Raw genomic sequence first — 27,696 nt, forward strand, 5'->3', positions numbered from 1 at the left:
GTATGCTTATCTTTAGCGTTAATTATTTTGAAGAGAATATAAAAAGTAAATGAATAAATATTATATTATATGATTATATATGTACGATTCTCCTCTTGTGTTGTGGATGGATTCAGCTCTGAAGAATGTCAAGACGTATTTCGAATTAAGGAGTATTGTATTGTTTACACAACCACATTGCATACATTGTTTACTGTCTATTACCACGGCCTAGAGTAATTATAAGCAGGCAGTTAATTATGTAAAGCAGTCGTGAAAATCCCTAGTATTAGAAACCCTGGCTGCTTATGATTATCGAACTAGCTCGTGACAGCGGTATTTAAAATTGAAACCAACGAAAAAACATCGCAAAACTTTAATCAAGTTATAATTAAAAAAGAATCACATATTCGATAATACAAATCACAGATGCGATATATTAATGAATAACGTAAATCCAAATTATTGCACAATTATTTGAGATGATTTCAAACACACAAACGAACTAAACGAAACCTAAAAATTAATCAAATTCGGATAACTTTAGTATCTTTTTGAAAAGTAAAGTAAAAGTAAAACAACGAATAAAATAACGTAAAACGATAATGAAGTTACACAAACAAACTGTAAGCTATTATGATTTTTAATCAGTATTCACGGATTTATGTGAAGTCCTCACGTATCGAGAAAGGTTTGTTTTGCGTTTGTACGTTTTGAAACACTCCTCACTACTGTAACAGTTGTCATGCATGTGGGTATTGACGTGCTCTCTGAGGTCATTCTCACTCCTAACTGGTAACATTTCACCAATCCCTCTTTTTTGCACTTTTCTCTCTAGCCACGAGTAGGTACTTGTCCGCAAAGCTCCTGCCGCACTGTACACACACGTGACATTGGGGTCCTTTGTTCGTTGAAGCCTTCTAAGATTGTAGGCATCCTGAGAAAAAAAAACATATTTTATTCACGTGACATTTCAATAAGTAAACACGCTATTTCAAAAATGTTAGTATCTGAAGACACGCGTTCGTTAGTTTTAAATTACAAACGATTTGACGATTATTGAGTTATTTCAAAATATATGATAACCTGAGAGATGAGATATATTGTATATTTGTGTTGTTTCAAGAAAATCCGTTCATCTGTTTGTTAGCATAACTGTATAAAAATGTAACTATTTTTAAGGTATTTAATCTTACCTGAAATGCTTTCCCACAGCAGTTATAGTTTCCAGAGTTAGCGTGTCCCCTAATGTGGCGCAATAATCCAGCTCTGGTCTTCGACATTTTTCCGCATTCGGAGCATTGAGCCATACCTTAAAGCAAATATAATATCAAAAATAATATACGATACATTACTTCACCTGACAGTAGTGTTTGGCGCCAAAATAAAAATGGAATTTGATACAATAACATAAAGTATACACTTATTTAAGGTAAGCATGGACTTGTCATCGATTTAAGATGCTCCAGCGTAAGATTTTAATATTATAATGGGGATTGTACAGCATGCCTGTAAATCATAATTATGTATTAGTTTAATAAGCGGTGCAAGCGTAGTGTATAGCCATTATGTGTTTTACATGCTAGCACATTTAAAAAATCCCGTTTCAAATACATTGTTGACAAGCATTTTCTTAAACAACTAAATAGAACTGAAAAACTTAAAAACAGTATACCACACAGATCCGTTGAAAAACGTATACCACACAGATCATATTACTGTAAGAATAGTTTTCTTGAATTTTGTTTTCTAAATAAATAAAAGAAACCTGAAAATGGATGCAAAATGTTATAGTGTTAGCTCCGCCCATAAAATTTATTTCTTAATTTCACCAGAGGTGATGTTTTTGTGTAAAATAAAATAATGTCCCCACACTGATCCTACCCTTTTCTAACCGTTCAAACGCGCGGTTGCACTTTACTGAAAAAATACTTATTTGTTTTATAAAATCATGATACCTATAGAAAACTCTCATGAATTAGCGGTCTCTCCACTTTATCCTATTAAAAATGGTGACATATTAAAAAAGTTATCCTTAAAAATCTTACCTTCGTCGCGCTTTTGTTGATATTTAACTCCCCACACAGATCTTAAAAAGTCACGTGGTATAGGCACCGTGATATTAACGTACGTGAAATGAATAAACTAAAAACTAATTCGCTCGTTCGTCTTATCTTATTTTACAACCGATTGGGGTATATTAAATCGGGTTTGCATCCCCTGACAAGAACTTGTGATGTGCTTATTGTTTTGTGAAAACTTATTTCCGGCCTACTAGCAGCACTACATACATGATCGCTAACCTAGTCTGGGATTTCCTTTAACGTTGATGGAAACAGGCAATCTTATAATGTTATATTCATGGGTAAATTGACGTTGAAGTTAGGTCATGTATTACATCGAAAGCAAGAATAGGATATTCGTCCAGACTCTGCAGTACAGAAAGCCTCAGACGTTTTACCCATCGTTTGTAAGCCTTTGGAACCAAATGCGAAGCACATTCCCAGTGGTGCCAATATTTAGGCTTATGAGAGGGGGCTTGTGAAATAATATAATCTGCAAAGGTAACATATGAAATCATATGGCTTGTAAAATATGTTTTACTTGTTTGCTCCATAAGTATATTCCGCCGACATACTAAACATGGTCTAATGCGACCCCTATTTGCCTTGTTACTTGTTTGTTAGTTTGAAATATAGATGTTTACTACTTCTGTTTTATTTATTCCTTTTTAAGTTGTATTGTCTTGTTGTTCGGCAAATAGAATTTAGAGATTGTGCTCATACTTACAATATCGTAGTAACGTTTCGGTCTGTATAAGATTATACTGACAAAAACGTCCTAACGTAACGCGACGGTATGTAGAAGATATGATGTTGCGTTCCGACATTAGTGGTGTGTAACCACTATCCCGGCGAGTCAGTTCTGGTTCCCCGCCGTAAGAGTTACGGCTCGTGTTTGTATTGAATAAACCAAGAACCTGTTCTGTTTTTCTTCTGGTAAGTGCACAGTTCTACTTTTTGCTTATTTGTTGTCAATTTACTGTAGCTCTCGAAGGCCAATGAGGCATTCCTGTTTTTGTCTACAGTAACCTCATTTATATGATCGCCATAGCTTGACACTGCCAGCAAAAGAGTTTTCAAACCCCAATTATGGCGACCTTCATTGGTAAACATTGATGCGACCTTCACCTTTGCATAAAGTTTGTTCTTAGGTCATGTAAGAAGGTAAAACATTAGGTAAGTTTCTTAGTAACAAATTTGACTCTACGTTCATTGTACTGATATTGGATAAAGTATTGATATTGGCATGTCTAAAGCATGTCTAGTCGCTCAAAGTTTTGTGATCATCAGAGCAGACAGGGTAGTTCTTGACCATTATATGCGGATGAACAGCCACGGTGTACTACGCTGGCCGCATATAACAGAAGACCCATTTTCTCATGTGCTGCTCATATAAGCCCGCATAAACAATATAGATGTGCAAACATTTTAGGTATTTGCCTAGCTCTTTCAATTAGTGTGAACATCTAAATGAAAACACGTTCGACTTATTGGACATTGGTCATGGTTGCTGGCTATGCCCCTGTAGTTCCAGGACTAGATTTTGTTCAGTTGGAATGCTCAGTGGGGCAAAGCACCTGGCAAAAAAAAAGAAGATAATCTTAGGGGTAAAAAAGAAATATTGAGCATTAAAAGTAATTATTTGGAATGTACTTAATTTACTTAAATTAACTTAATATATAATACCAGTATTTTCCCACAAGCTGTATTTTGCATTTGTCATCATTATTGCCATGAACAATCTCAGGATCTTCAACCTTAGGGGAACACAGTGAGAAGCTTAATTGCTTTGGGAAGGAGTCCAGTACCTATCAAAATAGAAAACTAATTATTTGATGTTTGAAAAAAATAACATGATGTATATATCATGCATGATTGGTTGATTTTGGTGTTAATTTATATACTACATGCATGTATGTTTATTATTAACAACAAAAGACACTTCTTATGTTTACACAATTCTGTCTCCTCAGATTGTTATTTTTCTCTTACAACTTGGGGAAAAAACATGAAATTATACTTGTAGAAATGGGTTAATTATATATTATTTCCTTTCTTTAGTAATATTGCATATTAGAGATGTTTTAAAACAAATTTCTTAATTAATTCTTGCAGATAACATTCTGAATTCGCCAAGGATGTTGAAGGCAGCCGGGTTAAGGGTCCTTAATCAGCCGGTCAAGGTTTGCCATTTTTTGTAGCTCCCCAGAGCACTACATAATCACGGTGGGCTTTTGTGATCGACTTTTGTCCATTATTCTTTGTGTCATGTGTCAGCAATATTAACATTATGAACACTTTAGAGGCCTTATTTAGTGTCGAATCTTCATGAAACTTGGTCACAACTGTTGTTCAAATGATATCTTGGCCAAGTTTGAAACTGGGTTGCTGGAGAGCAGAAATTACGTCACAATGTCAAATTAAAGAAATAGGGTGTGACATTTATTGCTGAATCTTTATGAAACTTGGTCAGACTTTTTTTTATGATGTCTCAGTTGAGTTCGAAAATGGTTCTAGCTCGCGAAAAAGAATGTTTTCCAGATAAAGCTATAGTGAAACCTTGTGAACACTCTAGAAGCAACATGATATGCAATCCAGTCTTAATGAAACTTGGTTTGACCAATTGATAGATTGATAGCTCTCCTGAATTCAAAAATGGTTTTGTTTCATAGTAAAAACATGGCCCCAGGAGGCGGGGCAGTTTATATGCCTATAGTGCAATCAACATTAAACTTGGTCAGAATATTTGTTTTAATGATAGCTCTGCCAAGTAAGAAAATGATTTTGGTTTGACGAATATAAAATTGCCTCTATTGATTGGGGCATTGATCCTTGTATGGCTATAGTGAAGCTTTTTTAACACTCACATTTTTACTCCAACCTTCATGAAACTGCTGGACAGTTGTCCAAATCATATTTTGACTGAGTTTTTAAACTGGGTCATGCGAGGTGAAAACTTACCTTGGACTTCTGATAATCGCGCTTACTTTATGTGTTTGTTTGAAAGCTTATTTTATCTTCGGGTCTCCCATCTGTCCTGAAACGAAGCAAAGGCATTCTTTCGGTTTCATGACTGAATCTTCACAAAACGTTGACACAATCTTAATCTTTACAATATCTGGGCAGAGATCAAATTTGGGTCACCTGTGTCCAAAAAACTAGGTCATCTGTTTACATTTTACAAAAACCTTTTGACTACAATAGAGGCCCAATTTATGATTCAATGGCCAACTAATGTGTGCCCGAAAAGTAGGTCACTAGGTCCAGTTCCGATTCATCATTTAATACTTACTCAGGTGAGCAATTCAGGTCAAACATGGCCCATTTCTAGAAATTTGAATTGAATTTTATGCATGTTCAGGTTTTTTTCTCATCATTTTTTTTTTAATATGACTTATACCTGTGGAATTAGGAATTTTAGCATCAATTTACAACAAACCAGGAAAAAAGATTTCAAAGTACCTCAGTAAGCATCTGCTTTTCTGCACAATCAAACGTTAGTTTTTAGCTTGACAATTCTCCAAGTATTACCAGCCTTTCTTCTCGCCTTAATGTTGTCTAGGCATCTGCGTAATGCTCTGGTTTAAGTTAACTTGCAATACCTCTATAATCACTGTTTCTACTTCAGGTATTCTATTTAAGCTTAACACACATGTTTGGTGTTATTGTGTTTGGTCACTTACAAAATTAATAATTGACCTGAAATTTACAGAATTATGCCCCTTTTTGAACTTGGGCAGTGGCTATGGTAGACATGCTTAATCTCCCTTGTCTCAGTGGTTCTTCTACAGATATTCAATTGAAAATTCTTATATGTGAGGGTCATTGTTGGAGATCATTGTTAAGTTCCATGACTCGGACCTTCAATTTAGCAGAATTATGCATCATTATTTTACTTAGAAAATTGATTAATGTAAACATGCAACATCTCCATGCATGTTTTTACTACAGGCATGCAATTTAAACGTAAAAGAAGTTTTTTTATTCTTTGGACAAGGTCACTTCCAAGACTCTGACCTTCATTTTATTTAAATAGAAAATTCTTGTTAACATTTGCGTGCAGCTGCTCCATTAGCAAACCTTAACCAGAAAACGTACATTATACCATTAAAGGGAAAGAATAATTTAGCGCACTTTGGGCAGCTCTTGTTAGGTTAACTCTAAAGTACTCTAGTAGAGTAATTTTATACCCCTGAAGGTGGTTGCAGCAATCTGCAGTCGAGGTATCCACAGAGAACCCATAGATGAGAAATGGAAGGCTGCAGCGGCCAAAGAACTGAAGGGACAAGATGTGTCTGAAACCCTCACCTGGAAAACACCTGAGGTAAATTACGTATTAGAGAAATATTTACTTTCGTTTCAATTTAGTAAACCTCCAATTTAATGGCAATTGTTGTTAAAAGACGCACAACTGCTTAGAATGAAATAAAGCACAAACAACTAGCCCTTTGTTTTATCAGAACAAAAAACTGAAGAACCTGAAACAGAAAGTCAACCACCTTTATCCAAAAATAATAAATTTAATTCCTTAGCATCAGAACATCAGAGTCTCATGATGCAAAAATGGGCCTTAAAACATATAGGAACCTTGTAGCCACAGAAATGCTTCTGGATCTGTATGGTCTTGTGAGGAGTCATGAGGCCTGCTTATGTACACATTGACCAGGAAACCTTACCTTACTTCATAGGAGATAGGGTAGCTGCTGACCAGATTGCGCAGGCTGGTCTGGAGATACACTAGCTGAATATAGCATAAGACCCATTTTTGCATGATTTGGCTCAAATTGTGGTTTATCGGCAAATTTATACAATAAATTAAAATTTCTTCATTAAATGCCATTTTCCCGCTTTACTTGCAGGGTATTAATGTAAAGCCAGTGTATACTGTGGTAGACACTAAGAACAAGCAGCGTGAGGTCCCGGGAGAATTCCCTTTCACAAGAGGTCCCTATGCTACCATGTATACCCACAGGGCTTGGACCATAAGACAGGTAGGCTACTTATTCTGTAAGAGTTCCAGTTCACCAGAGGTTCCTATGCTACCATGTATACACACAGGGCTTGGACCATAAGACAGGTAGGCTATTTATACTGTAAGAACGTTCCAGTTCACCAGAGGTCCCTATGCTACCATGTATACACACAGGGCTTGGACCATAAGACAGGTAGGCTATTTATACTGTATAATAGTTCCCATTCACCAGAGGTCCCTATGCTACCATGTATACACACAGGGCTTGGACCATAAGACAGGTAGGCTATTTATACTGTAAGAGAGTTCCAGTTCACCAGAGGTCCCTATACTACAATGTATACACACAGGGCTTGGACCATAAGACAGGTAGGCTATTTATACTGTATAATAGTTCCCATTCACCAGAGGTCCCTATGCTACCATGTCTACACACAGGGCTTGGACCATAAGACAGGTAGGCTATTTATACTGTAAGAGAGTTCCAGTTCACCAGAGGTCCCTATGCTACCATGTATACACACAGGGCTTGGACCATAAGACAGGTAGGCTATTTATACTGTAAGAGAGTTCCAGTTCACCAGAGGTCCCTATACTACAATGTATACACACAGGGCTTGGACCATAAGACAGGTAGGCTATTTATACTGTAAGAGAGTTCCAGTTCACCAGAGGTCCCTATACTACAATGTATACACACAGGGCTTGGACCATAAGACAGGTAGGCTATTTATACTGTAAGAGAGTTCCAGTTCACCAGAGGTCCCTATACTACAATGTATACACACAGGGCTTGGACCATAAGACAGGTAGGCTATTTATACTGTAAGAGAGTTCCAGTTCACCAGAGGTCCCTATACTACAATGTATACACACAGGGCTTGGACCATAAGACAGGTAGGCTACTTATTCTGTAAAGAGTTCCAGTTCACCAGAGGTCCCTATACTACAATGTATACACACAGGGCTTGGACCATAAGACAGGTAGGCTATTTATACTGTAAGAGAGTTCCAGTTCACCAGAGGTCCCTATACTACAATGTATACACACAGGGCTTGGACCATAAGACAGGTAGGCTATTTATACTGTAAGAGAGTTCCAGTTCACCAGAGGTCCCTATACTACAATGTATACAAACAGGGCTTGGACCATAAGACAGGTAGGCTATTTATACTGTAAGAGAGTTCCAGTTCACCAGAGGTCCCTATACTACAATGTATACACACAGGGCTTGGACCATAAGACAGATAGGCTTCTTATTCTGTAAAGAGTTCCAGTTCACCAGAGGTCCCTATACTACAATGTATACACACAGGGCTTGGACCATAAGACAGGTAGGCTATTTATACTGTAAGAGAGTTCCAGTTCACCAGAGGTCCCTATACTACAATGTATACACACAGGGCTTGGACCATAAGACAGGTAGGCTATTTATACTGTAAGAGAGTTCCAGTTCACCAGAGGTCCCTATACTACAATGTATACACACAGGGCTTGGACCATAAGACAGGTAGGCTACTTATTCTGTAAAGAGTTCCTGTTAACGAGAGCTACCTATGCATTAGACAGGTAGAATATGGAGATGTTGTGATAGTTGTGTGATTTGGTAATTCAAGTAAAGTATAACCCACTTTATACTGTAAACAAGTTTATGTTAACAAGAAGTCCCTATGCTGCCATGTCCACACACAGGGCTTGGGCCATCAATCAGTTAGGGTATGTCATTGTGATGATAAGTGTGCTGTTGTGGTAAGTCAAGTACAACCCACATAGCAATGTATGAGATTTCCCATTCACACAGGGTACATAAGCTTCCATGAACACCCACTCGGATCAAACCATTGGAATAGGAGGTTATGTATAAATCATAATTCAATGGGATGTGAAATATATTATTCTCTATAACAAGTTAAATTTTGGTCTTAACACTTATTTGATATTAGGAGTTCCTTTATTGCTTTCTTAAAAAATCACATTGTTTTCTGTATTATCTATTTCTGATAAATGTATAACCTTACTTTCTTATGTTGAAATTTCAAAAATGAAGAATTTAGAATAACCTCTGTCTCTTGTAAATCAGAAGTGTTTCATGCTTGTCTGACAACATGTTTGTAAATTATTAACAACAAAAGTTTCCATGGCAGCTTGTTTGTTAACTGTGTTCTTGGTTTAGCACAGTGTAGAAAATGTCTTTCATTTTTATGAAAAAAGATGCAGCAAATTAAATTAATTATCTTGACAACATGAAATGTTACCATGGCATTGTTGGTTGTTTTCAGTATGCGGGGTTCAGTACTGTAGAGGAAAGCAACAAGTTCTACCGGGCCAATATCAAGGCAGGGCAGCAGGGTCTCAGTGTGGCGTTTGATCTGCCCACTCACAGGGGGTACTGACTTCTGTTGTTAAATACGCCTTTATTTTGGTTCCAAGACAGTTTACATTTTTAGCTCGGCTGTTTTCGGAGAAAACCCGAGGTATTGTCATAGCCAGCTCGCCGTTCGCCGTCAGCCGTCCGCCACAGGCGTCGTGCTAAAACCTTAACACTGGCTCTAACATCAAAGTGCTTCCACCTCACTGTGACCTCTGATATAAAACTTTAACATAGGCTCTAAAATCAAAGTGCTTCCACCTACAACTTTGAAACTTCATATGTAGATGCACCTTGATGAGTTCTACACGCCACATCCATTTTTGGGTCACTAGGTCAAAGGTCAAGGTCACTGTGACCTCTAATATAAAACTTTAACATAAACCTTAACATTCGCTCTAAAATCAAAGTGCTGCCACCTACAACTTTGAAACTTCAAATGTACATTCACCTTGATGAGTTTTACATGCCACATCCATTTTTGGGTCACTAGGTCAAAGGTCAAGGTCACTGTGACATCTAATATAAAACTAACTTTGCCTCTAACATCATAGTGCTTCCACCAACAACTTTGAAACTTCATATCTACATGCACCTTGATGACTTCTACTCTAAAATCAAAGTGCTTCCACCTACAACTTTGAAACTTCATATGTAGATACACCTTGATGAGTTTCGCTTTCGCAGCCAAGCTTGCATCTTGAATGTTCAAAATTAAAAGAAGTTTGTGAGTCATATTTACCAAATGAAAAAAAAAGTTTGTGATTAATTTTTTCACAATTTTGACCAGTTTGTGACACATTTTTCACAATTTTCAACAGTTTGCCACTAATGTTTTCGCAATTTTAAAAGTTTGTAAAGCATTTATTTCACAAAATGAAAGGGCAAATGCTGCGTCAAAAAGATGAAAAAAAGCTTTGTTTGATCAAACCCTCCACAATTAGAAGCAAATTGAAATTGGCACTATGCAACCAGCATAGTACCAGAACAGCCTGAGAATAACTCATTCTCTGTTCAGGTTTTATGTTGCTTGCTACTCATCACTACCTTAAGGTTGGAAATGAAACCTTTTAAATTGGAAACTATTTAGAAAGGTTTTGAAATTGATTATATTTTTAAGGGACAACAAACTTGTTAAGTGCGTATCTGAGTGGTAAAGGGTTATCCTTCTTGCCATAATATATCATAGGTATAGGACTGGCCTTCAAACTTATTTTATTCATAGAAAATTTAAACTCTTCATGTTTTAGCTTTAATATACAAATTTATATTATAAGAAAATGCACATTCATAGGATTTTGTTATACTCCAATCTTCAAAATGGAATATTTCAAGGTATGCATTCAATATTATACATTTTCAGGGCTTTTTATCATTTTGGCAATATTACCTATACAAGTGAAACTGTGAATTTTAGCTTCAATTTACTCTAAATGGGGGGGGGGGGGGTTATTGTTTAGTATGTAAATTTTGAACTATTGGTGATAAAATGAACTTAAATTCCAAACATAAATATCAATGAAATTAATATTACAACTTCAAAATTCTTTATTTTTAGACTACAATCTTTAAAATGGAAATTTCAAGGTATGATTCTGACAATCCGCGTGTCCATGGTGATGTGGGAATGGCGGGTGTGGCCATCGACTCGGCAGACGACATGAAACTTCTCTTTGACGGGATCCCACTGAACAAGATATCGACGTCAATGACGATGAATGGTGCAGTGTTGCCTGTTCTTGCCATGTACATTGTAGCCGCTGAGGAACAGGTACCTCAAAATCTGTTGTTTTTGTTGCCTTGGGTATTAGTCTGTTGATGTTCAAAAGGCTCTTTAGACTTTCTACATTGTTCATCATATTTAAATGAATACGCAATTCTAATCAATCATCACAGTTGGGTATCACTTGTTTAGCAATTAAACATTATCTGTAAATAAGCTTTTCACTTTGGAATATAGTTTTCAAACCATCACCTGGTAATATTGTGATTTGGATGAATGGAAAACTAATCCCAATAACAATAGATGGCTAGGAGATCAGATTAGTCATGTCAATTGGCAGATAGGATTATTCTTGTAAAATCATGTGTTTCTTGCTTTACTTTTTCTTAAATGTAAAATAATGAAACATAATGTTTTAACATAATTAAACAGATGTTTACATGAAGAAAAGTAGTTAAAACTGTCATTGTCTCGTCATTAATAATAGAAAAAAAACACTTTCACTAGCCTTAGAACTAAATGCTGATCAATTTGCATTTGTATCATTTATGAAGGCAAATTCTAGTAAAACATGCATACACATTTCCACAATTGGCTTTTATGAGCAACTTGTTCTATCGTATAAAAACTCATATCATACCATATATCACTACCATATAGGGCGTGAAGCAAGCAGAACTCGCAGGGACAATCCAGAATGACATCTTAAAGGAGTTCATGGTACGCAACACCTACATTTTCCCCCCAGAGCCGTCCATGAAGATTATTGGGGACATCTTTGAGTACACCTCTAAGGTAAGGATGTTGTCAAAACAACCAACAACATGTCAGTCATGCACTTGTTAAGTGTTGTGTTGTCTGTTTTAAACTCTTAAAGCCTGTAAATGTAGCATGTATATGTAAGTGCTTGTACGAGTTTCAAGCTATTTAGTAATAATCTAAAAATGTGTGCTTGTATCTAAGTATGAAATGTAAAACATGCCTAAGTTAAACTCCATATAGATCTGTAAGTTGTAGAACATGCCTAAGTTTAACTCCATATAGATCTTTGAGTTGTAGAACATGCCAAAGTTCAACTCCACATAGATCTGTGAGTTGTAAAAAAAAAGAAGCCTACTTTCAACTCCATATAGATCGGTGTGTTGAGAACAAGCCTAAGTTCATCTCCATATAGATCTGTGATTTGAGAACATGCCTTAGTTCATGTCCATATAGATCTGTTAGTTTAGAACATGCCTTAGTTCAACTCCATATAGATTTGTTAGTTTAGAACATGCCAAGGTTCAACTCCTTATAGAACTATGAGTTTATAACATGCCTAAGTTCAACTATATATAGATCTGTTAATTGAGAACATGCCTAAGTTCAACTCCATATCGATATGGGAGTTGAGGACATGCCTAAGTTAACTCCATATAGATCTTTGAGTTGTAGAACATGCCTTAGTTCAACTCCATATAGATCTGTGAGTTGAGAACATGCCTAAGTTCAACTCTTATCAATTTCTGGGTTGTAGAATATGCCCAGGTTCAACATTGTACCCATTTCTTGTATGAACTTGTCCAAATTAGGCTCCATATACTTTAAACTGTTTTTTATTTTCACCAGACCAATCTAAGTGTTTAATGTGCATTATAAGCCCTTCCTACCAATGCATGCTTGACACTGTTAGCTGTCAGTTGTTACTAATAGTGGTGGAATGAACCTATCCACTAGCACTTAATCTTTCTAAATAAGAATTTAAAGGCACAACAAACCTTCAAAGTCTTTTTTGTAGAAATTTGTCAAGTGCAAGTCTTTATTACCCCCAGCAACAGGCGAAGGGATACAGAATTCGCATTGTCCGTCAGTCCATTCGTCTGTCTGCCAGTCACAAAATTTATTTTTTGTCGGGAGATATCAATTCAATGAATTTGCTTGTTGATTTTTGTATTCAACTCTATCTATTTCTTTGTTTTCAAACATGCCCAAGTTAAGCTCTTTATTGATTTCTTTGTTCAACTCCATATCAATTTCTGTGTTATTGAACATGCCCATGTTCAACTTGATTTCAATATCTGTATTATAGAACATGCCCAAGTTAAACTACATATCAATTTCTGTGTTATAGAACATACGCAAGTTCAACTCCATATCAATTTCTGTATTATAGAATATGCCCAAGTACAAATTCATATCAATTTCTGTCTTATAGAACATGCCCGAGTTCAACTCCATATCTATTTCTGTCTTATAGAACATGCCCAAGTTTAAATCCATATTGATTTCAGTCTTATAGAACATGCCAAAGTTCAACTCCATATCGATTTCTGTCTTATAGAACATACTGAAGTTCAACTCCATATTGATTTCTGTGTTATAAAACATGCTCAAGTTCAACTCCATATCGATTTGTGTGTTATAGAACATTCCCAAGTTCAACTCTATATTGATTTCTGTCTTATAGAACATTCCCAAGTTCAACTCTATATTGATTTTTGTCTTATAGAACATGCCCAAGTTCAACTCCATATTGATTTCTGTGTTATAGAACATGCCCAAGTTCAACTCTATATCCATTTTTGTGTTATAAACATGCCCAAGTTGAACTCCATATCGATTTCTTTGTTAAAGAACATGCCCAAGATCGATTCCATATCAATTACTTTGTTACAGAACATGCCCAAGTTCAACTCGATATCTATATCTGGCTATCACATGCAAGAGGCTGGTGCTGACGCTGTCTTGGAGTTGGCCTTCACCATTGCCGATGGTCTGCAGTACATCCGAACAGGTAGGACACTAGTGTGGAGGGTTAAACACGAAACTTGTGTACATCCGAACAGGTAGGCCACTATTGTGTGTGCGGGGGGGGGGGGGGGTAAACATGAAACTTGTGTACATCCGAACAGGTAGTTCACTATTGTGGGTGGTTAAACATGAAACTTGTGTACATCCGAACAGGTAGGCCACTATTGTGGGGGGGTTAAACATGAAACTTGTGTACATCCCAACAGGTAGGCCACTATTGTGGGGGGGTTAAACATGAAACTTGTGTACATCCGAACAGGTAGGCTACTATTGTGGGGGGTTTAACATAAAACTTGTGTACATCCGAACAGGTAGGCCACCATTGTGGGGGGTTAAACATGAAACTTGTGTACCTCATCAGCTCAACATCTCAAGTGTCAATAGTTTTCCTCTTAGGAACTTCATTCCTTTAAAATAACGGTGTAAAGATTTTGTGAAAAGTTAAGAAGGTAAATGCCTTTGAGTAAACATGTCTTGAATAAAAATAAAGATCAAGGGTGAAATAGTATATGGGGTAGTAAATAGTATACCTGTTGGGACCGCCTTTACTGTTGTAACTGAGGGTTATGCTGATAGATATAAATATTCATTTTGGGCATGAAATATTTCCACATCTGCTTCTAATGTTAAGCGAGTGAACTAGAATGATATATGAACATGCCTTAATGCTTGCACAAATATATATCATTTCAAGTATACTATCAAAACCTCTTGTGTACATTTGTAAAACACTGAGACATAAGGAAGGACTATAATTATGTTCATTTACTGGTCAAGAACTGGTGGTCATTTTGATATTTTGCTTCTTTCAAAAGATCATTAACTGTGTTATATTAACAGTAGTGAAACAGACCTTGTTTTCATGAGAAAGTGCTTGCAATTGTACATTTTATAATTTTGTGTGAAATCATACTTTTCAGGCATTGAAAGGGGTCTGAATGTAGACAATTTTGCGCCACGTCTGTCATTCTTCTGGGGCATTGGAATGAACTTGTATATGGTAAGTTATTGTAACAATTGTGCTGGAGTTGAAGTTATTGTACTAATAATGATCCCATGTGACCCAGTTTTAAACTTGGCCGAAGATATTAATGGGATGAATGTTTTGACCACGCTTCTTGAAAATGGGGCACTAATGTTGCTTCTTGAGTGTTCACAAGCATTTATTATTTTACAATTTATCGAAACTCATACTCAAAAAGCATGTTGAGGCAGGTTTTGTTCAAAGAGTATTTTGCAGGGAAGGGAAGGTTGATCAAGCAAGGTAATATGGTGTCGAAAACTGGGTCTCTTGGTAAAATTAAAGAAAAAAGCTTTTTAACACTATAGGCCACAATTATTGCTCAATCATCATAAAGCTTAGTTTGAACAATTGTCCCGATTATTACTCGACTGCTTTCAAAATTGGGTCTTGTGGGTTTAAAAAAACTAGGTCTCTCAGGTATATAAAAGAAAATGTCCGTTATCTCAGTCGGTAGATCACTGGACTACAATTTGGAGGATCTCTGGCATGTCCACCTTAGTTGTGCTCGGTTGGGTATGGAGCTAAAATTCATGTTAAAAATAGAAAGTGCCTCTGGATTTTCAGCTATTTATACGCACGTTTGGATTCTGATCCACTTGTCTTTAGCAACATTTCAGTAGTAGGCAAGATTGCCAGGCAAGATTCTTTAATTTTACATGCTGTTGTTAAAATTTATTCTATAGATAAATGAAGGAGATGTGTACAATAGATTGATCTGGTTATTGCCATGGATCCTCTCTTATTCTGAAAGGAATACCTGGTGATTCCATTTGCCCAAATATCAAATACGTTAACATGGGCTTGTTAAACAATTTAGACAATTGCATTGTAACAGTATTAACAAATTTAATTGTAAAACATGATGTCCACAAGCTTTAGTTGGAAAAATTGCTCATTTCTCCAGATATAATTGACAGTCACGCATGTTATATATACGAGCCTCGTTCTGAAAAACTTGTGAATAAAGTGTCGTCCCAGAATAGCTTATGAAGTCCGCAAAAGCTAATCAGGGACATTTTCTTTTGTTGTTGAATTTTTTATTTGTTTGAGGTCTCTTCTGAAAGAAAATCCAGTGCAGGCGGAAAATGTTTTCCCTGATAGCCTGTGCAGACTGTGCAGGCTAATCTGGGACGACACTTTATGTACATGCTTTAAGCCCAGTTTTCTCAAAAGGAGGCTCATTTTATACAATTTACGATGCCAGGAAATAGCAAAGATGCGTGCTGCGCGCAGGCTGTGGGCCCACCTGGTGAAGGAGAAATTCAGCCCCAAGAGCTCGAAGTCCCTGCTACTACGTGCACATTCACAGACCTCAGGCTGGTCACTTACTGAACAGGTAACAGTGATTGTAATACCATGCTACATGTATGTACCATTTATAAGACATGAATAGGAAGAAACTGCCCCTGTTTTGTTAAAAAAACAAGCTAATATTTGTTACTTGGTCACCTCAAAATTATTTTGTATGTGAATTTAAAGTTTGAAAACATAACTGTGAAAAGAAGCGATTTACATCCCCATCAACCATGTTGTCTACCGTGATAGAACCTATTTGAAAAGCTGTTCTTGTTTTATTTTAGATTTTTAATTAGCCGGATTTTTTTCGAAAAAATCTCGGCTTATAGATTGATGTTGTCGGGCGGGCGGGCGGGCGGGCGGGCGGGCGGGCGGGGTGGCGGCGTGCTCGAAAATGTTAAAGTTCTTATTTCATGGTATAACTTTGGTATGCTTGGACCTAGAGTCTTCAAACTTGACATGAAGGTTGGCCAGGATTAACAGATGACCACTGGTCATTTCAAGGTCATTCATTTGAAGGTCAAGGTCACTGTGACCTTCAATATAAAAAATGTTAAAGTTGTTATAACTTTGGTATGCTTGGACCTAGAGTCTTGAAACTTGACATGAAGGTTGGCCATAACTAGTTAGTAACCACTGGTCATTTCAAGGTCATTCATTTGAAGGTCAAGGTCACTGTGACCTTGAATGTAAAAATGTTAAAGTTCTTATTTCATGGTATAACTTTGGTATGCTTGGACCTAGAGTCTTCAAACTTGACATGAAGGTTGGCCAGGATTAACAGATGACCACTGGTCATTTCAAGGTCATTCATTTGAAGGTGAAGGTCACTGTGACCTTCAATATAAAAATGTTAAAGTTGTTATAACTTTGGTATGCTTGGACCTAGAGTCTTGAAACTTGACATGAAGGTTGGCCAGAACTAGTAAGTAACCACTGGACATTTCAAGGTCATTCATTTGAAGGTCAAGGTCACTGTGACCTTGAATGTAAAAATGTTAAAGTTGTTATAACTTTGGTATGCTTGGACCTAGAGTCTTGAAACTTGACATGAAGGTTGGCCAGAACTAGTAAGTAACCACTGGACATTTCAAGGTCATTCATTTGAAGGTCAAGGTCACTGTGACCTTGAATGTAAAAATGTTCAAGTTCTTATTTCATGTTATAACTTTGGTATGCTTGTACCTAGAGTCTTCAAACTTGAAATAAAGATTGGCCAGTACTAGAAGATGACCACTGGTCATTTCAATGTCATTCATTTGAAGGTCAAGGTCACTGTGACCTTAAATGTTAAAATGTTAAAATTGTTATAACTTTGGTATGCTTGGACATAGAGTCTTCAAACTTGACATGAAGGTTTGCAAGCACACTTAGATGACCACTGGTCATTTCAAGGTCATTCATTCTAAGGTCAAGGTCACTGTGACCTTGAATGTAAAAATGTTAAAGCAAAACAATAAATAGTATTATTTCATCTAAGTTTATTTTCTTACATTTGATAATGAAATTGATGGAAACTTCAAACAATATGTTACTAATTTGCTAATAAAAAAATTGAGATCAAACTTTCCTAATTGTCAATTCAAGTTCATATTTGTGACCTTAAATGTTATTGTTGTTCATGTATATGCATGCATTCAAAACATAACACAAGGTTTGCTCATGCCTTGAAAAGTACTTACATTTCATTTTGACCTTTGAACAATATTTCAGTAATTTAAGTATTGCATTGACAAAAACACGAAAGGTACTTTCCTGTCATTTAAATCAAAAATCCGGCTTCAATGCGGTCATCTCCGACCGCGGAACTCTTGTATTAATCCTTGCTGGACCTAAGATTAGATTGCATTCAACACGTATGGAGAGGATGCAGTGCTAAAGATATAAATATGTTATTTTGTTTTATTGTCCCCTACCAGTTTCAACGGAGGGGACTTATGGTTTGAGCTTTGTCTGTCAGTCTGTCAGTCAGTCAGTCAGTCACACTTTTCTGGATCCTGCGATAACTTTAAAAGTTCTTAATATTTTTTCATGAAACTTGAAACATGGATAGATGGCAATATGGACATTATGCACGTCATTTCACTTGTTCTTATGCCGAAAATTCTGGTTGCTATGGCAACAAATAAAAAATAAAAGTTCTGACAATGGTGGAATTTCTGACAATGGTGGAGCTGGTAGGGAACTATATTGCTTGGCAGTAGTCTTGTTTTTTATGTTTTGCAGTTTTGCATATTGAAAAAAAAAGCCACATACATATTGTGCATTTACTAATTTCTGTACATTTTAAGCCCTCTTATTATAAGAGCAATTATATCGAGCATAATTGCATTATGTGTCCCTAGGACCCTTACAACAACATTATTTGCACAGTCCCCTAATTATAAAAGCTATAATATAGAATACTATTTCATTCTATGTCCCTAGGACCCTTACAACGACATCATTTGCACAGTTCTCTGAATATAAAAGCTATAATATAGAATATCATTATGTTCTACGTCCCTAGGACCCTTACAACAACATCATTCGCACAGTCCTCTGATTTTAAAAGCTATTTTATACAATATCATTGAGTTCTACATCCCTAGGACTCTTACAACAACATCATTTGCACAGTCCTCTGATTATAAAAGCCATAATATACGATATCATTACATTCTACGTCCCTAGGACTCTTACAATATCATTCGCGAAGTCTTCTGATTATAAAATCCATAATATACAATATCATTGAGTTCTACATCCCTAGGACCCTTACGACAACATCATTTGCACAGTCCTCTGATTATAAAATCCATAATATACAATATCATTATGTTCTACGTCCCTAGGACCCTTACGACAACATCATTCGCACAGTCCTCTGATTATAAAATCCATAATATACAATATCATTATGTTCTACGTCCCTAGGACCCTTATGACAACATCATTTGCACAGTCCTCTGATTATAAAAGCTATAATATACAATATCATTATGTTCTACGTCCCTAGGACCCTTGCGACAACATCATTTGCACAGTCCTCTGATTATAAAAGATATAATATACAATATCATTGAGTTCTAAGTTCCTAGGACTCTTAAAACAACATCATTCGCACAGTCCTCTGATAATAAAATCCATAATATACAATATCATTGAGTTCTACGTCCCTAGGACCCTTACGACAACATCATTCGCACAGTCCTCTGATTATAAAAGCTATAATATACAATATCATTGAGTTCTAAGTTCCTAGGACTCTTAAAACAACATCATTTGCACAGTCCTCTGATAATAAAATCCATAATATACAATATCATTGAGTTCTACATCCCTAGGACCCTTACGACAACATCATTCGCACAGTCCTCTGATTATAAAAGCTATAATATACAATATCATTGAGTTCTAAGTTCCTAGGACTCTTAAAACAACATCATCCGCACAGTCCTCTGATTATAAAATCCATAATATACAATATCATTATGTTCTAAGTCCCTAGGACCCTTACGACAACATCATTCGCACAGTCCTCTGATTATAAAAGCTATAATATACAATATCATTGAGTTCTTAGTTCCTAGGACCCTTATGACAACATCATTCGCACAGTCCTCTGATTATAAAAGCCATAATATACAATATCATTGAGTTCTACGTCCCTAGGACCCTTAAAACAACATCATTCGCACAGTCCTCTGATTATAAAAGCCATAATATACAATATCATTGAGTTCTAAGTTCCTAGGACTCTTAAAACAACATCATTCGCACAGTCCTCTGATTATAAAATCCATAATATACAATATCATTGAGTTCTACATCCCTAGGACCCTTACGACAACATCATTCGCACAGTCCTCTGATTATAAAATCCATAATATACAATATCATTGAGTTCTACATCCCTAGGACCCTTACGACAACATCATTCGCACAGTCCTCTGATTATAAAAGCTATAATATACAATATCATTGAGTTCTACGTCCCTAGGACCCTTAAAACAACATCATTCGCACAGTCCTCTGATTATAAAATCCATAATATACAATATCATTGCGTTCTACATCCCTAGGACCCTTACGACAACATCATTCGCACAGTCCACTGATTATAAAAGCTATAATATACAATATTATTGAGTTCTACGTCCCTAGGACTCTTACAACAACATCATTCGCACAGTCCTCTGATTATAAAATCCATAATATACAATATTAATGAGTTCTACGTCCCTAGGACTCTTACAACAACATCATTCGCACAGTCCTCTGATTATAAAATCCATAATATACGATATCATTACATTCTACGTCCCTAGGACTCTTACAATATCATTCGCGAAGTCTTCTGATTATAAAATCCATAATATACAATATCATTGCGTTCTTACATCCCTAGGACCCTTAAAACAACATCATTCGCACAGTCCTCTGATTATAAAAGCTATAATATACAATATCATTGAGTTCTAAGTTCCTAGGACTCTTAAAACAACATCATTCGCACAGTCCTCTGATTATAAAATCCATAATATACAATATCATTATGTTCTACGTCCCTAGGACCCTTATGACAACATCATTTGCACAGTCCTCTGATTATAAAAGCTATAATATACAATATCATTGAGTTCTACGTCCCTAGGACTCTTAAAACAACATCATTCGCACAGTCCTCTGATAATAAAATCCATAATATACAATATCATTGAGTTCTACGTCCCTAGGACCCTTACGACAACATCATTCGCACAGTCCTCTGATTATAAAATCCATAATATACAATATCATTGAGTTCTACATCCCTAGGACTCTTACAACAACATCATTCGTACAGTCCTCTGATTATAAAAGCCATAATATACGATATCATTACATTCTACGTCCCTAGGACTCTTACAATATCATTCGCGAAGTCTACTTATTATAAAATCCATAATATACAATATCATTGCGTTCTACATCCCTAGGACCCTTACAACAACATCATTCGCACAGTCCTCTGATTATAAAATCCATAATATACAATATTATTATGTTCTACGTCCCTAGGACCCTTATGACAACATCATTTGCACAGTCCTCTGATTATAAAAGCTATAATATACAATATTATTGAGTTCTAAGTTCCTAGGACTCTTAAAACAACATCATTCGCACAGTCCTCTGATTATAAAATCCATAATATACAATATCATTGAGTTTTACGTCCCTAGGACTCTTACAACAACATCATTTGTACAGTCCTCTGATTATAAAATCCATAATATACAATATCATTGAGTTCTACGTCCCTAGGACCCTTACGACAACATCATTCGCACAGTCCTCTGATTATAAAAGCTATAATATACAATATCATTGAGTTCTACGTCCCTAGGACTCTTACAACAACATCATTCGCACAGTCCTCTGATTATAAAATCCATAATATACAATATCATTGAGTTCTACGTCCCTAGGACCCTTACGACAACATCATTCGCACAGTCCTCTGATTATAAAATCCATAATATACAATATCATTATGTTCTACGTCCCTAGGACCCTTACGACAACATCATTCGCACAGTCCTCTGATTATAAAAGCTATAATATACAATATCATTGAGTTCTACGTCCCTAGGACTCTTACAACAACATCATTCGCACAGTCCTCTGATTATAAAATCCATAATATACAATATCATTGAGTTCTACGTCCCTAGGACTCTTAAAACAACATCATTCGCGCAGTCTTCTGATTATAAAATCCATAATATACAATATCATTGCGTTCTAGGACCCTTACAACAACATCATTCGCACGGTTGTCGAGGCGATGGGTGCAGTGTTCGGAGGCACGCAGTCCTTGCACACAAATTCGTTTGACGAGGCCCTGGGCCTGCCAACTCCATTCAGTGCCAGGATTGCTAGAAACACGCAGATCATCCTGCAGGAAGAGTCGGGAATCACCAAGGTAACCAGGCATTTAGAAGGTATCTTCATGGGAATGGCAATGTTTATGGAATTAAGTAAGAATCTGTAAAGTTTAAAAATATTTATTTTTAGCTCGATTGCATCAAAAGCCTTAAGCTAATTTAAACACTCTTGAGTCCGTTTCTTGGGTATTCATATTCAGGTGGCAGATCCCTGGGGAGGGTCTTACATGATGGAAAGCCTCACTGACGAGATTTATGAGGCCGCCCTGAAAGTTATCAACGAGGTAGGATATAGCATATTTTTAATTTGAGCCTCGAGGTTTAATGCATGTACATATAGTGTTGTCCCATATTAGCCTGTGAAGTCTGCAAAGGCTAATCAAGGACCTTTATTTATTTTCTTGCTAATCAGGCACATTAATCCCCTTTTATTGTATTTTGTGTTTGATGGGAGACTCTTCTTGGCAAAAATCCAGTGTTGGTGGAAAGTGTCGTTCCTGATTAGCATGTGCCGACTGCCTGTATCAGTATTTGCCTTGATCTTACATTGACATCTCTAATTGGTACTTGTAAGCTGCCCCCGGTAGGGTGGCATATAACAGTTGTAACTGTTCGTCAGTCAGTATGTCAGTATGTGTGTATGTCAGTCCGTCCGTCCGGAAAAAAAAATGAACGTTGACCATAACTTTTGCATTATTGAAGATAGAAACTTGATATTTGGCATGCATGTGTATCTCATGAAGCTGCACATTTTGAGTGGTGAAAGTTCAAGGTCAAGGTCATCCTTCAAGGTCAAAGGTCAATATTTTTTTTAAATAATTTCAAAGCGGCGTTCTCATGAAGCTGCACATTTTGAGTGGTGGAAGTTTAAGGTCAAGGTCATCCTTCAAGGTCAAAGGTCAAAAAAAGATTATTTTTTTATTATTTCAAAGCGGCGCAATAGGGGGCATTGTGTTTCTGACGAACACATCTCTTGTTTATCATAGTATCATCCTAACATTTACACAAGTTATTTCTCCTTTTCAACTTATACACTGCTACATAAAGTGTCAGGAGTATTCTTTATAGACTCTAGTTAATGCTGTTGCTACACATTGGGTCAGGTCTGAATACATGTGGGAAAGCTGTTTTCCCAGATTAGCCTATGCAGTAAGCACAGGCTTATTATTTAGGGACCACACTTTACACCTTAATTGAATATTCGTTTTATTAAAGATTTTTTTTCAACGAACAATTCCATAAAAGCGGAAAGTGTCTTCCCTGATAAGCCTGTGCCAAGTGCACAGGCTTTTCTAGGACACTCGCAACATACATGCATTAAGACCAATGAATTCAGGTAGAGGCTATGGGAGGCATGGCGAAGGCAGTGGCATCTGGCATGCCAAAGCTGAGGATAGAAGAGTGTGCAGCAAAACGTCAGGCACGGATTGACAGTGGATCAGGTAAACACTTCACTTTGAAGACCTGGACCGTTGTATATAAAAATAATGTATCCAGAAAATGAAATGATCAAATTGCAAAATTCAGTTGGGTTTCCTTTAAAAGTAATACCTTGGTAAGTTTTTTCAACAGGATTTTTTTTCAGTAGTTAGGAGTATTTTTTGTGAAAGGCTTCTTATAGTATACATGCCAGCCACCTCGATCTTGGCGGGACAGTCTTGCTTTTGGGGTATTTGTCCCTATATCCCGATGTGACAAAATTTGTCCCGTTATACACACATGCCACATATACTTAAGATGATGGTAGTTTTATACAAATGTCTCCAATATTTTCTATTTCTGAATTATTTTAAACTTAAATATTCTTAAGGCTTAATGTTTGTTATTCAAATTTGCTTAAGCATAGTGTGCCAAAAAGTGGGGCACATTCAAAAATTTCAAGTTTTGAATTCAACTTGAGAATTTTAGCTGATCCTTGCACCTAGAGTGTCTGACCCAATGGAAGTGAGGCATACATTCACAGTTCCCAGTTGTCATTTTATTTACAGAAATATATATATATATATATATATATATATATATATATATATATATATATTCAGTCGAAACCCAATGGCTCGAACTCCCCGGGACGGACAACAAAAGTTTGAGCCATCTGGAATTCGAGCCAATCAATTTCTAATATACTTACGTTTATTAACATCAATCTTCAATTATAGATTTACATCTCGAAGTGAAAGGTATTACCGTAATGCTGCCTAAACTCGGTACTATTTTCTGTTTTTGAATTAATAAGAACCAAATATATACTTAGTATTTTTATTAATCAATACTTAAGAACAGTTTCACATACTTACAAGTACACAAATACCATAATATATAAGTATATTATATCAGCCCGTTTTTACGTTGCACATTTACAGGTACATGTAAGGAACAGCACGAAGAAGCAAAATATTCATAAGCATTATATGCACATCTTTAAAAAATGCCATATTGTATACAAAATATATATACTCAAATAAAATAACAATTGAGTCGATGACATGTTTGCAATTATGGCAAGCCTTTAATCAAGCGCTCCTAATCAATCAATTGCTTTATGCGACCAAAAGGGAGTTCAAGCCAAACCAACAGAATAAAATTTGAAAATTGTGACTGTGACTGTGAAAACAGTTTGAGCCTTCCAATATTGCGACCCTCTCGAATTTGAGCCATCTGACAGAAATTTATATGAATATATAGCAATACAAAATTTGTGCTTCGAGGAGAGTTCTAGCCAACCGGAAATTTGAGCAAAGCCAGTTTTAGCCATCAGGTTTCGATTGTATATGTGTGTGTATACATGTAAATAGAAAGTGTGTTCTCTACAGACTGAACTCAAATATATCTTTTTCGGTCTGGATTATGCAAAGATAGTGGATACAGTGTCTGCTGGTCCTGTGTTATAAATCTGCACCTGAAAGGTTCTCAAGATCTTATCTTAAGACAATGTGTTCTATCCACAAAATAGACACGAGAATGTTGCCATTAGTCTTCCGCTTTCTAGCCAATCGAGCAAAACAAACATGTTTAGACCAAACTTAGATGCATTCCTTGATAATATATGTGTTATTGACAGAGGTGATTGTTGGGGTAAACAGATACAAGCTGGAGAAACCAGAGAGGGTTGACGTCCTGTGCATCGATAATAACGAGGTGCGAGAGAAACAGATTGCTCGCTTGAAGAAAACCAGGGCAAAAAGAGACGAGGCTAAGGTATTTTTTTTCCATTATGATTCCGGCTTAAAGGGGCCATCCAACAGATTGGTAAATTGACAAAATTAAAAAAAGTTGTTTCAGATTCGCAAATTTTTGTTTTTGTTATGATATTTTTGAGGAAATAGTAATACTGACCATTTACCATGCTCTTAAATATCCATTATATGCATCTTTTGACAATTTGAAACCCGAAAATTATAAAGCGTCGTCCAACACGAAACAATTTAATAATTTGGAAAGTTCTGTTGTTGTAGTTATATTTTGGAAAACTACAAGGATTGCTTATATAGGTAAAAAATACATCCACTCTAAGCATGAGCATGGATGGTCGAGTTGTCTAGGCTGGAGACTTTTTGCTCCAGGATTCCCGGGGTCAGTGGTTCGAGCACTGATGAGGGTTACTTATGTTCCTTTTTTATACGCCCGTTTAAAAAAAACGGGACGTATTATAATTTCACCTCGGCGGCGGGCGGGCAGCGTCCACAGCAGTGTCCGCTCTCTAATTCAAATTGTTTTCATCCGATCTTCACCAAACAATATCTAGGTCAAGTTCAAATATGGGTCATGCCGGGTCAAAAACTAGATCACGAGGTCACTTAGTGCATTTCAAGCATTTAGCATGGTGTCCGCTCTTTAATTGAAGTAGTTTTTATCTGATCTTCACCAAATTTGGTCAGAAGTTGTGTCTAGATGATATGTAGGTCAAGTTCAAATATGGGTCATGGTAAAGTTATCAAGTAGTCCAAAACCTTCAAACGGGCGTATCTTGTGACAGTTTGGCACACTTGTTTAAATTGTATTCTTGTGTTTTTACTGGAGATTTTTAGGTCAAATGTTTGAATTGATCAATATAAAGCATTTAATGACATGCTTCAATACATGCCAATATCTGTTGGACGGACCCTTTAAGTATTTATACCAATATGCCATGGGAGGTATAAAGCATTGCACATGGTCGTTCTTTCTTTCTGACACTTGTGTTTTAAACTCCTTAAAGTGCCGGGGGACTCAAAGTTTATCAGTTGAACGACCTTATTACCTTAAGGTGTCGATGACGGTAAAGAAAGAAGTTTTGGCTGGGACCAGTTTTGGAATACTTAAGTTTCTTTGTCTTTTTGTGCATGGTAGATTATTATATTGAATTTGTCTGTGTACATAAATATGTTGTGGTGGCATCAGTGTCTGTGACACATATCTAGTTTGTAAATGATTGAACAAAATGAAATAAACCATACGTCAACTTTTCAATAGTGTACCATTATCGTGGTAGAATCAAAAGCGTTCTGAAAATTGTGTTAGCCATTCTTGGGCAAATGTTTTGTTAATACCATTGTTAAAAATCAATTCTAATGCATAATTTTCATTTTCTTGTTTATTTTACTTATTTATATTTTACTGGTCTAAATGCAAACTTTACAATGCTTTGGATGACATACCCCTGTATTGTGGGTGTGAACTAGGGGAACTTTAATGACACTCAAAATAAGAAGTTGAAGTAAATAAAATAAACAAAGGTATATAATAAACATAATACATAAGTAATCAATCTTGTTTCAAATAAGATTTATTGATTTAAAATTGCCATTAAATGTTTTAGTGGCAAATTTACAAAAAATTAGGTTGAACAATTGAAAGCCATGAATAATTGCGTCATTCTAGGCCCAAGAATCTCTTGCCAACATCACGAAGGCTTGCGAGTCCAACGAAGGGAACCTGCTAGCCCTGACGATTACGGCTTCACGACTGCGCTGCACTGTTGGAGAGATTACTGACGCCATGGAGAAGGTGGGAGGGTAACATCCACTTGGAGATGTTTTTTTACACCTAGGCTGTTAAGTAATTAGGTGGTTTCTGGAATTACCATGGACATGTGTCTGTCTGTCCATAGACGCAAACTTGTCAGATGAAGTGCTCATATAATTGTCAACATAAAACATTAATAATCGCATGAAATGTTCCTTGTGATTTGAAGTTGTACATATGCAATTATGATTATCTTATTTTTTAACCCTTTACCACTTAGATAAGTTTTTTGACGCACTTGTAGTCCCTTAGAAAGTCACATTTAATTAAATACCTTTCTTACTAGATTCAAGTTTAAAAGGCTTCATTTCCAATCCTGAGATACTGATGAGCAGCAAACAGCAAACAACCTGAACAGACTTCGAGTAACTCACAGGCTGTTCTGGATGCTGTTAGCAAATAGTCATTTTCACTTTTCTTCTGATTGGAAAAGAGATAAACTATTACCTCTCTCTTTTTGGCATCAGAGTATTGATTACATGATTACTACAACTTTCAACACAATAACACATTTGAGATTGTTGAGCACTTTTAATTTAGTCCTCACTGCTGTTACAAACTATG

General features: G+C 36.3%; 1 protein-coding gene and 1 long non-coding RNA gene across 8 annotated transcripts in view; one reads left to right on the forward strand and one right to left on the reverse strand.

Annotated features, from left to right (window-relative positions):
- Positions 1-343: 343 nt before the first annotated feature.
- Positions 344-2,081, reverse strand: LOC127855952 (uncharacterized). Of its 2 annotated transcripts, XR_008037795.1 has the most exons (3): positions 2,028-2,081; positions 1,176-1,291; positions 344-916 (listed from the first exon to the last, which is right to left on the reverse strand). It is a non-coding gene; the product is annotated as an uncharacterized LOC127855952 (long non-coding RNA). The 2 variants fall into 2 exon arrangements; XR_008037794.1 differs by lacking the exon at positions 2,028-2,081 and having other exon boundaries at positions 1,176-1,491.
- An 811-nt stretch (positions 2,082-2,892) lies between these two features.
- The window catches only part of LOC127855945 (methylmalonyl-CoA mutase, mitochondrial-like), a 33,350-nt gene continuing 8,546 nt past the window's right edge, over positions 2,893-27,696 (forward strand). Inside the window, exons 1-15 of one of the 6 annotated variants that reach the window (XM_052391865.1) lie at positions 2,893-2,978; positions 4,158-4,225; positions 6,241-6,366; positions 6,902-7,033; positions 9,295-9,401; positions 10,971-11,154; positions 11,767-11,901; positions 13,762-13,879; positions 14,817-14,896; positions 16,125-16,256; positions 21,990-22,166; positions 22,329-22,412; positions 23,465-23,570; positions 25,190-25,326; positions 26,989-27,114. In XM_052391865.1, the coding sequence (XP_052247825.1) occupies positions 4,181-4,225; positions 6,241-6,366; positions 6,902-7,033; positions 9,295-9,401; positions 10,971-11,154; positions 11,767-11,901; positions 13,762-13,879; positions 14,817-14,896; positions 16,125-16,256; positions 21,990-22,166; positions 22,329-22,412; positions 23,465-23,570; positions 25,190-25,326; positions 26,989-27,114 (1,689 nt within the window). In that variant the 5' untranslated portion in view covers positions 2,893-2,978; positions 4,158-4,180. Of the gene's footprint in view, positions 2,979-3,127; positions 3,219-4,157; positions 4,226-6,240; positions 6,367-6,901; positions 7,034-7,081; positions 7,120-7,158; positions 7,208-7,246; positions 7,296-7,510; positions 7,560-9,294; positions 9,402-10,970; positions 11,155-11,766; positions 11,902-13,761; positions 13,880-14,816; positions 14,897-16,124; positions 16,257-21,989; positions 22,167-22,328; positions 22,413-23,464; positions 23,571-25,189; positions 25,327-26,988; positions 27,115-27,696 lie in introns of those variants that run through there. The other 5 variants (XM_052391866.1, XM_052391870.1, XM_052391867.1 and 2 more) reach the window with 5 other exon arrangements.

The sequence above is a fragment of the Dreissena polymorpha genome, chromosome 13, assembly GCF_020536995.1.
Source record: "Dreissena polymorpha isolate Duluth1 chromosome 13, UMN_Dpol_1.0, whole genome shotgun sequence".
NCBI classification, from domain to species: Eukaryota; Metazoa; Mollusca; class Bivalvia; order Myida; family Dreissenidae; genus Dreissena; species Dreissena polymorpha.